Here is an 11,655-nt window from a genome sequence, read left to right as displayed (position 1 = left end):
AAGACAATAAGGGAAATTCATCTTCACACCATACCTCAAATGGTTAAGCATGAGGAAATGTTGAGAATGAAACTATTTAAATCTCTTATTTAAAGTGGTTAACTTCATAAGAGATAATGCAACTTCTTTCCAAACCCCAGGTATGTCATCTCTATTGAAACCACTTTGTAGGCAAGCAACTTTCTCCCACAGCTTCAGGAACCTCATGAAATTCGCCTTGTAGTTACCCTTAGGTTTCTTTTGGAAGGTTGTGCCCTCCACCACAAGACCCGTAGCAACCACAATGGTTTCCACAAACATTGCGAATTTCACTTTGCCCACTTGGACTTCGTCCTCATTCCAGGAATGGGAAAACTAATCAGATAAAGAAGGGTTGAGGCCCTTCATTCCTTCAACGTATGTCGCTAGAAATTGTCCTCCACCACCTTTTTCCATGGAACACCATTCTGTTTGAAATTGTCACATTTGTCGAGCTCAATTTGAATAAGATTAGAAAGGGGTTGCTAAAACCAGCTTTGGGACAAACACCATTAAAGGTGGTTTTGAAAGAAGTGTAGCTTTCACTAGATTTAACAAGGCAAGTCCACATCAATGAATGATTGAAGTACAAAGCAGACTGGATAATGAAAGAAAAGGCAATTTTAAAATCTTTAGGTCTCATTAGGTTTAATGTCTTCAAGAATAATGGCATGAATATCTTTAGGTAACTCATACTGCACCATCCAAATTCTAAGCCCATACAAAATATGACCAAGGTTTGCTTGCCTATCCACAGACCTATTGCCTTCCCTAAGGGTATGCTGAATCCTTACAAGGAAAAGACACATTGGCACTTGGTGATAAGGTCCACCACAAACCAATCTGGTTTCTCCTTGCCTTGCAACATCATGATGATGTTTTTTGAATCACCTTTAATGATAATATTTTGGGAGTCCTTGTCCTTGGCGATAGAATTGCCAGAGAAAGCCGCCATCGCTTTTGCTAAATTAGAAGTTTGAATGTCCAGGTAAGTCACGTAGGCCATCACCACCCTGCCACTCGATCTCTGATGATTCCACCCCACTTGCCTGGATAGTTAATAAAGTAATTAAATAATTAAAAATTGATTAAATGGGATGGACAAAAGAAGGATCAATTTTTAATTACAATAATATAATTAAAGCCCCTACCAAACTAATGTTTAATTCCAATACATTGTTGACACCACTAGGCATATGGAACTTTCGCTAAATAAACACCCTCATATGCTAGCTCATTGACCTCCTTATTGCCTTCCCTATGTACGCGATCAACCTTAAACTCAAAAAAATCTTTCGATACGTTGAGCTTCCAATTGCAAATATTCTTCATCCTCAACATGTTAATTGTGATAAGAGAATGACCTTCGACAATAAAATTAATTCTAATTCTTAGATCTTCATTGAGCCCATGCCAAATCACTTGCAATTCCACTTCATTGTTGGTGCTGAAAGGTAGTAGGATGATCAAATTTGCAATCTCGACACCATCATGGTCTCTAAATGTCCACCCAACCTTGAACAATCTTGAGTTCCCTAACAAAGCCCTTTCAAAGTTCATTTTGATCCAACCCAACTCCAACGAAGATTGATATGCCTTTAATCTTGCCAATGTAGTGGGTTTAAACCCTCTTGCCAATGTAGTGGGTTTAAACCCACCATCCCCATAAACCTGGGGGGATTTGAAATGCTAACAAACCCTCTGATACCACATGAAATGTTTTTGACCCACGAGGGACCTCATCCTTATTTAACAATGGCCCAACGAGGGTTTGATCCTTGGTGAACACAATAACAACACCACCACTTAACCAACACACTATGGGAACAACCCCGTACCATAAATTAACTTCTAAAGACTACTCTAATTTCATTGTAGATGTCTAATTTTTTAAAAATTGTGAAAGAGCAACTGAAAACTAAGTTAACTAGTGATTTAAGAAAATTTATTTATGGTGGATGGCCTAATCAAACTACAAATAAATTTACAATGCTAACACAAGTTTGAATCTAAATAACATTGATAGACAAACTCTAAAAAAGGCGTCCAAATTAAATATATATTCTTTTATAATAATATAATTTTACTATATGAAAATAAAAATACCAATATCTATATAATCAAATCATTTTTATAAAAAAACCTTATCAATCCCTATTTACCTTATAATTTATTTATTTATTTTAAATAAATATAATATAAATTAACTTCTATAGACTACTCATTGTAGATGTCTAATTTGTTTAAAATTAGGAAAAGAGCAATTGAAAACCAAGATAATTAGTGATTTAAAAAAAAAACAAATTGTTGTACTTGGTCTAATCAAATAACAAATCCTTCACTTTGTCAATTGTGCTCAATTAATTGAGTTATAACCCTAACCCAAATCCGACTTTAAATAGCATTAATAAACTAACTCTAAGAATAACTTCCAGATTAAATACACATTCTTTTATAACATTATAATTTACTATATGATAATAATAAATATGATATTGCTATCAAGGTTCAACTTGCCGTGGAAAATACCTCCTACAAGTATCAATAATAAATATCCCAAGATCTATATAATCAAATTATTTTTGGTCAATGGATCCTTAGTATTCTAGTGAAGGTGAAATGTTCTTAATGAGCTCACCATGGATTAAGTCTTACTAGTGCAAGACTCCAACATCATAAGGGATGAGGCTGAGATCATGCCCTGCATGAATCGAAGAGGTTTCAACCTAAGGCTCTTCTTCCCATATCGAGTAGTTGAAACGACTTTGTGGATGAAAAATCTTCCATAATTTTTTTTACTTCTATAAAAAAACTTAATCCAATTCCTAAGTACCTCATAATATTTTACTTATTTTTGATGGAGATCATCCACAATTTCGTTTTTGCTACCAATATGGGAGCACAAGAACCTCTTTAGCTAAGAGCCAATGATTGAGAGGTACCCATCTCGCCAAATTTGCCTGGGGCACGATCCCGATCTTATCCCTTTTACATGTTGGAACCTTGCACTCCGCTAGAGTTGATCTTAAGTGGGCTCATTAAGAACCTTTCAACTTCACTAATAGACCAACATTTTAAACATTTTAAACAAATTGAAAGCACTTTTAATGAAATATATGAATGTAAAATAAATGTAGAATGTGGTGTGTGCCACCTACCAAGAGTAGCGTGGGTTTGGGCAAGGGTGGCCCAACCAACGCACTAGGCAGGCTAGGCTCGTGGGGTGCTGCCTACAAATCTCCACCATGCAAAATGCCTTATTTTTGTCTCATAACTAACAGGATGATGACCTAAGCACTCACCATGGCCAAGTTTCATATTCGCACAAACTCTAAAGCAAACACTAAATAAAATATACCATTGTACGCTTTATAATGGGTCCCACCTATTGAACACCTGTGATCGTTTGTGGATCGATCAATTATTCAACTGATACCTATTTTTTATTCTTCCCCTGACGACGGAGGAATATGCTCTTTTTAAACCATATGACGTGGTGTTTTATTAATCCCAAACCTAATTTTTCTCAGATTCAACGCAGGCATTTTATAATAGAGATATTTAAAAAAAAAACTAATTCCAAACCTAATTTTAAAATTCAATGTGGGCATTCAAAAAAGGTGGGAGTTGAGTTGGTAAAAGAATTTAATTTTTTTTTTTCTAAAAATTTAACTTATTTTTGTAAAAATGATTTATTATATTAATTTTTTTTTTTTTTCAAAATTAAATTTTTTTGGGAAAAAAAACTTTAAAACTTAAGTTTCTACATGAATTATTATGTAAGAAAATAAAAAAAATAATGTAAAAAAATTTATAGGTATGAATCAATTAATAATTTATCATGAGGGTTAAAGAGAATAGATTCTATTTTTTGGGTTCTATTCATAGTGTGTTGGTTAAGTGGCTGTGTAGGTTTGTCTTCATTGATCTAATGTGTTTGTGCGTTTGATCTAATATGTTTGTGACTTCACTTGCTCATAGCTCTAGATCAAGTATGTTTGTGACCTCCGTGGTTCATAGCTCCATATCAAAAGCAATTCAACTCCAAATCAAAAGTGGTTCATGTAGTTTGTTTGTGACCTCATCAGTTCATAACTCTAGATCGAAAGTGATTCATATAGTACGTTTGTGACCTCATTAGCTCATAGCTCCAGATCGAAAGTGATTCATGTAGTACATTTGTGACCTTACTGGTGTGAGGGCCTCTCTTACTAGCATCACCTGTCATGTTAAGGCATCACGTTAAAAGATCAAAATATGCCAACATCACCTTCACATTAAAAGATAAAAAAACATCACAAAAACAATTCAAATAGTTAAAGATATCAGATTTTCAAAATCCATATTTTTAATTAAATATGCAATTTCTAGATTAGATTAGATTGTATTAATAAAAACTATTAACACAATCTAATCCAGAAATTGCATATTTGAATTCACCTTAAAAAGTTTAACAATAATGCCAACATCATCCGTCACATCTTCCATCACGTTAAAAAATTGACCCTTTGATTTTTTTATTTTTTAAAAGCAAATTCACCCAGTCCAAGTTTATCGATGAAAATCTATTTGAAACGTGACTTACAGCGAACTTTCCAAGGTGAGAACCCAGATTCGGTGGTTTACAAAGCGGAGGCCGAGCCTCAGCTACGGTACCAAGCCAAAGAGGAAGAAATGAAAAAAACTCCGCCTGATTCTCAAAGCTTTCTTCATGCCTGTGAGGGCCATTTGTATTCTATTATGTCTCTTCTTCTTCTTCATCCTATAAATACCCCATCATTACAGTTGTATTGCTTGACTATTTTATAAATACAACCATTTTCTGCCCTTTTTTGGGATAGAAATGCAGGGCTTTTTAGTGATTGCTTGAAATTTTTGATGGTATGTCCTGAAGAGAAATTTATAGAATGGTTTGGGAAAACCACAAGGGAAGAGGGTTTGGATTGATTGCAGAAAATCACATGCTTGGGAATGCCTGTTTTCGCCTTCCTATTCGTAGCAGAACTTCATTACTACCACTTAATCTGACATGTAGTTACAGTCACAGTTACCACGCTCGTAGTTATTGCTCTGCCAAAGGCATCGAGAGAGAATCAAAAACCTTGGTTTTATTGCCTAAAAATAATTTCCAGAAGGGAGGTGTTGGGTATTCTAATGACAAGAGCAACGATGGGTGTTGCCACCTGTCCAATCCAAGGAGAACCCAGCACCATTCCAGCTCATGTCTGCTTGCAGGGAATGGAAATGGGTATGTGGCTGCATCCATCTGGCATGCCCTGCTTCCCTCCTCACATTTTTCTGATACCCACAAGAGAATACCCAATAGGATGTGCAATAGCAATGGCAGGACATGTTTTGAAGAGATGAAATCCAAGGGTTCTTTTATTGGGATATATAGGAACTGTGGTGATTGTGCAAAGAGGCTTTCTTCTTGTTCTGCTTCTGTAGGTGGGGGATTTTGTGAGGGGTCCTGGAATGCTTCATGGGATGTGAGGCCTGCGAGGTGGCTGCATGGGAGTCATTCTGCGTGGCTGCTTTTTGGGGTGTGTGCTTGTTTTTCAAACCTAAATCCTCCTGTTCAGGCTGAGGCTGAAGCTCTTTTGGTAGATGAGAATACTGATGATTTGGTGGATGATGATGATGGGGCAATCCTTGCTTCTGCTGATAAGGCCTCCCATGGAAAGAAAGTTTATACCGATTACTCTGTCACGGGTAAGCATTTTGTCTAGATGTTTAAATGATCCTTGTTTTCTTTGATGTTCATCCCCTGAATCCATTTGTTACGATACCTAAGAAAATGTCTTAAAATATACATCCACGATATCTTCCACTTGGACACACAACATCTCTGTGACTCTTGATGAATAGGTAAACTACTCCATCCACAAATCCTGCCTTTTTAAGAACATTATCTGTGATTCTTACAATTCTTCTGCGTGTTTCATGGAGAATTGTCATGGTTTTCTATTCATGTTTGGCCAGGGTATTATTCATGCTTCAGTATAATAATTTGATATGCTATACGCTTAATTATATTGTAGATCAATTAAAAAGTTTAGATTTTATTTTTCACAGTTATACATAATATCATGTACACGTTTTAAATTCCTACATTTTGACTCTTGTTCAAAAACCCTCTCGTGCAAAATTACAAGATGAATAATGTGGTTTGTTTGTTGCTTCTTATGTATAATGGATCAACAGATCAGTTAAAGTGGCGGCTCTTGTTATAAAAACTTGCCAAGTGTATGTTTATTCGTTATATTCTATATAACCATTCCAATCTTAAGAGGTTGGTTTCTCTTCTTAGAAAGTGAACCTTACTATAATGGATTAGTAAATAACATCTTTATTTTCATTGATGTTTTCTATGAAAAGCTATTTGATTTTGCTCCAAATAAAACATACATGTTTGAATATCATAGGAGAGGGACCGAGATAATTTACTCATCTTGGTGGATGTGGTTAGCCTCCTTTACTGATTCAGAGAGATAAGGTAGGTATCAGAATAATTATAATCTGCAACCTAAGGCAGTTGCCTTTTGTGTTGTAGAGTGCTGCTCTGTTTCACTACTTTGCATATCTATAGTTTTATGCCACTCTCAAGGTACTTGTCAAACGCTTTGAAATGTAACAGGAATAATATATTTGCAGATCAATGTAAAAATTAGAAGCAGTTTTCTGTTAAATGAAAATTGGACATATCACTTCCCAGTCATATAGTGGTCTTAGTTGTCTTATGATTATGAAGTATAATACGTTTATTCATTAGATTCTATATCCATTCCAGTGAGAAGAGGTTAATTTCTCTCTCTAGAAGTGAAACTTATCAGGGTGGATGATTAAGCCCTAGTGAATGCCCAATAACCGATGTATTTTCAACTTGTGAGGAAAGTTATGAATTTCATTTGATAGACTACAAATTATAATGGCATTTTCATGGTATTGAGGTTAAAACACATGGAGTAATGTGATCTTCCATTTTTTGCTTTGAAAGTTTTGATTGTCTCTGCATGTAAAATCATTATTTACGGAATTCCCCGTAAAATATTTTTTTGGATATATATGATGCACTGTTATTGGAAGAAAATGTATGTTGAGGGTAAAGCTCTCTAGTTTGCTATTTGATACTTTAATTCTTATATAAACTTTTGACTTATGCAGGTGTACCTGGTGATGGGAGGTGTTTGTTTCGAGCTGTTGCACATGGTTCTTGCCTGAGAAAAGGAGAAGCTGCTCCAGACGAGAGCACTCAGAGAAGGCTAGCAGATGATTTGCGAGCTAGAGTAAGTCATCGGATACGATCTTCTTGGTGTGCTTCATAAAAATCTCTCGTGTATGATGCATTTGTATGGTTGCAATTGCAAGTTAGTCCATGATGGAGGAGATTTTCTCACTAATGATCTGTTTGACACTTTTTTTTGTAAATTTTGTTTGTTGGAATATGATATGCCCGCTTGTGCTTGAGTACTGTGTTGAAATTCTCAATTTAAAATGTCCTCTTAATGAGATGAAAGTCTGTCGTTTATTATGGCAGTTTTGCATGCTATCGATTCGATTCCTTTCAATCATATTGTGCAGGAGTATATAGACCAATAAATTCTCTGTACTTTTTGTAGTTAACTAATTGTTCTCTAATACATAGACCATCAAGTTATTACCATTTGGTTCTCTGACACAGATTATTCTTTCCTCATTGTAATAATGGGTTACAGAGCATGATTGAAATGTCGATGCAAACAAGACTCGAAAATGTATTCCGGAAGCATTTCACTCTTTCTATTTTGTTTATCTGCACTAGGATTCCATACTGTTTTCTCTAGATTCTCAATTTCAGGTCATAGAATCTTAGTCGTGTGGCATGAGTTAATTGTCGACTTGTATGCGTGAAATAGCTAACACATGTTATGTATCAAGGAAAGTTTGTAAGCCTTATCTCAGAGCATTTTTCTTTTGAGATTTTCTTCTTTTCTGTATATGGAGTGAGCTATACTGATGAAGAATAGAATTGGCATTTTGTTTTGTAGGTTGCAGATGAATTGGTTAAAAGACGTGAAGAGTATGAATGGTGAGTTCTTGGAACTTGCACATTGAAATGTAAGCAAATATCTCAGCAACTGCATGCTAGATTGGTGTAAATGGAATCTCAATGTTTAATATATTTCTTTGCAGGTGCATAGAAGGCGACTTTGATACATATGTTGAACAGATCAAAAAGCCTCACGTTTGGGGTGGAGAACCTGAACTACTTATGGCTTCGCATGTTCTCCAGTAAGTCCAATCAGATTCATAAAGATGTTTAATAGCTTGGTTTTCATTAGGAAGGAACACTCCAGAGTAACTAACAGAAGCTTAGAGCAGATTTAGAAATCTTGAGATAAAAATGGAAGCATTGTGTCTTATTTACAATGTTTTTGTATTTGGAGGTCTAAGAGCATGATAGATTTTTATTTGATAATCCATGAACAGTGTGTTTTTAATGTGACTAATGATGGATAGGTATAACAGACATTACAGAAATTGTTTTTGTTTTGAATGGATGCAGGATGCCAATAACTGTGTATATGCATGAGAGGAACTCTGATGGTCTTATAGCTATTGCAGAGTATGGTCAAGACTATGGGAAACGAAACCCAATCAGGGTTTTGTTTACTGGATATGGCCATTATGATGCCTTGCAGATTCATGATGATTGAATTCGGTCAAGCTCAATAAATTTGGAGGGACTATAGTTCTCAGATAATCCATCTTAATAAGTCTGAGTTTTCTGAGTAAGAGGACAAGCCCTTTTAACCTATACACGTATTAATTCATTGTGAAGTTTGAGAAACTTCATTCATGTAGCCTCTCACTAGTTTAGAGGCAAAACCCTTTTTGTAGTCTCTAGATGCCTTCCAAGATAAGCTGAGAGAAAAGCATAGTTCAAATTAAATCATTTTAGGAATAGTTAGAATTTTTTAGTCCCAGTAGTTAATAAATCTTTTGCAGAATAGACTTGTCTATCAGAAGCAAGCTAATGTATACCTATTTTCCGTTGTGTTTTTAATTGTATTCCATTTCCCAAATTTTATGTTGGCTGAAGGAAGACTCCTATTAAACAAGGCCTATCCCAATTTGAAATCCATTATGGAATTATCAATGATAATATTAACAGATTTGGTCTTCCATAACTACACTATAATTTACCATGAACGAACTCATAGGAACGATTAGCCTGTGCCAGTATCTACCTCTCCTAGTTAAGCTTTATGTTTATTGGCACCTATATTTATATATGCAGTATCCTAGTTGAAATTGGTGCCTCCATTCCCGTATGTCACCTTTTCTAGTAATTATTCTATAATTGTTTCCAATTATTTAAAGAACAGACTTTCTATTGAATGGTTTGGCTTAAAACCAGACAACAGGCAAAAGCAAAATTCCCAACATGGATTTGATATTAAGTAATCTTTGATGCAGCAGTCATCAAGCAATGCGGTGCCATTGTTTTCTTATTCAGATAGTTATATGGATTTCTTGAATGGCTTTGAGAGGAGAGTAGCCCCATCTTCTTATAGGTGATAAGTCAAGTTTCACTCTAGGTAGAGAACATCTAGTTTAGTGTCAATTAGGTACTAGCATTTTGGATTTCATGCTTTTTCTTTCATCTATAGTTTGAAAGCAAAATTTTCCAATGGAAATTCACATATATACCGTCCTCCAAACCAAAAATCTTTGGCTTACTGCCATAATTTTTTTTCCTGATCTGCCCAGTCAAGAATATGGTTTTCCTTTGGTTATGCTTGCTGGTTAAAGTTTTAACATTCGATAGTTGCAGTGAGATCCTCAAGGTTGACAGAAGAGATATTAGACTATTAAACATAGTATACACACCCAGAAAGAGTTGGGCTAAAGTGAATATGAAAAAACCAAAACATCACAGCTGTTTACTACAGTGGCAGGTCCCTAAGAAGGGATGCTGTTCTACATCAATTCGCTCCTGTTATATGTCCTATGATCCCAAATTGAAAGCAACCGTGAGAAACAGATGGGGCAAAGGAGTGGTGTCTTAGTAGAGTGGCATATATCCATGGAAGAGTGGTTCAAAAAAAATTAAATCTTTGTTAAAAGGCAGATCATGTGTTGAACACAAACTACAACATTAAACAAGTTGTGAAATTTGTTAGGCGAACCTAGATGGAAGAATTTGTGATTTGTGATTTCATGTACTTCGAAGGTTTTGATGGGTAGATGGTGATTGTCAAGACTTCGCTTTCATGAGGTGAAATGACTATTAGGATGGCTTGTTAGATTACCTCAAGTAAGCCTGCAAGTAATTGTTAAGCGGTTGGCTTGCAATTTTTTATTTGCGACCCCAGGAGGATATTAAGGACAACAATTCAATTTGTGGTTGAAGCTGATCAACCCGATCCAGTTATGTGAAAGGATGATGTTTGAGTGGTTGCCTTCCACTAATTAATAACACATTTAAAGGTTCAATTTCGTATGTTTGATATGACAAACAGCACCTATGGTGCTGTCAAATGGTTGATGGGCACAAACAATTATAGGCCAATCGATAGAAATAGCATACAATTATCTCTTTTTTTTCAAAGTAGTGTAGAACTTGGTAGATAAAAATAGCATTACAATTCAATATTTTTTATTGAGTCATGGAACGTAGAACTTGGTGAAAGGGCATAGGGATTGGGAAAAAATTCTTCTAGAAAGAGATAACCCATAAAAATAGTTGAAAGCAAGTTAAAAAATTGTTAAAACATTTTATGATAAAAATTTAAAACAAGAAATTTAGGGACACATAGTGAGGTTTTGTATCCTAATGAGTTGACTTTGTAGTGTTGTAGCATTATACCTTGGGCTCAAACATGTTAAGGGAATAGGGAGTAAAGACTAAGGTAGAACATAAAGAACTCAATTATTATATTGAGACACTAAAGTATTTGTATGATTTTATTATTTACACCCTTATATCTCCTCATATTCTCATACATCACTATCATATATATTTCTCCATTATATTCTATCGAGAATTATTTCCTCTTCCTATTGGTAATCATATCTTACAATGTATTTGTATCTACAAGATGGAACACGACTCGTACTTAGTACCACTAGTCTACATGCGAAGTTCCAATCCATTAGCCTCACAAGTTTGAGGCATTAAGATGTGACATGTTCTTTGGAAGTTTATTCGGTTGCTCTTTCCTTGCCAACATCATCTCCTCTTCTAAACCTTCACTCGTCCTCAACTCAACTTCTACTTAGGATTTTAGTGATAATGTTTCAATCTTGTGTCATTGACATAATAGTGTAGAATGGTGCCATTGAGTGTTCAAAGTAGAGTGTTTTGGAATCAAGGATGTCTTTAATCTTATAAGGACGTCCTTAATCTTATAAGGATGCCATGCTAAATTTTTTGTCTTCTTTATGTCTAGAGGTGTGATTTGGCGAATCGCCTTGTTTCATCTAGTTGTTCTTGTGGATAGGTGTTTGTGGAATATAATTGGGCTACACCATGTAGTTCTTTAGGCACTATTGTTATAAAAAATAAGTTGGTTAGGGTGAGATCTTCTTGTTTAGCTTCCTTCGTTTCTTCTCTCGTATCAATTTGAGAAGGCTAATTTGAACTCTGGTTAT

The 11,655-nt window shown here is 35.2% G+C and overlaps 1 protein-coding gene across 2 annotated transcripts; it reads left to right on the top strand.

Moving 5' to 3' along the window:
- The first annotated feature begins 4,684 nt into the window (after positions 1 to 4,684).
- On the top strand, positions 4,685 to 9,142 carry LOC131067410 (uncharacterized). Of its 2 annotated transcripts, none has more exons than XM_059211040.1 (5): positions 4,685 to 5,730; positions 7,183 to 7,304; positions 8,046 to 8,086; positions 8,191 to 8,289; positions 8,536 to 9,142. In XM_059211040.1, the coding sequence occupies exons 1-5, from the start codon at positions 4,926 to 4,928 to the stop codon at positions 8,588 to 8,590; spliced, it is 1,122 nt and encodes a 373-aa protein (XP_059067023.1). In that variant the 5' UTR covers positions 4,685 to 4,925; the 3' UTR covers positions 8,591 to 9,142. The 2 variants fall into 2 exon arrangements, with proteins under 2 accessions (XP_059067023.1, XP_057858380.2); XM_058002397.2 differs by having other exon boundaries at positions 4,689 to 5,730; positions 8,564 to 9,142.
- The last annotated feature ends 2,513 nt before the right edge of the window (positions 9,143 to 11,655 follow it).

The sequence above is a fragment of the Cryptomeria japonica genome, chromosome 9, assembly GCF_030272615.1.
Source record: "Cryptomeria japonica chromosome 9, Sugi_1.0, whole genome shotgun sequence".
In the NCBI taxonomy this organism is placed as follows: Eukaryota; Viridiplantae; Streptophyta; class Pinopsida; order Cupressales; family Cupressaceae; genus Cryptomeria; species Cryptomeria japonica.
This window is presented reverse-complemented; position numbering and strand designations above follow the sequence as displayed.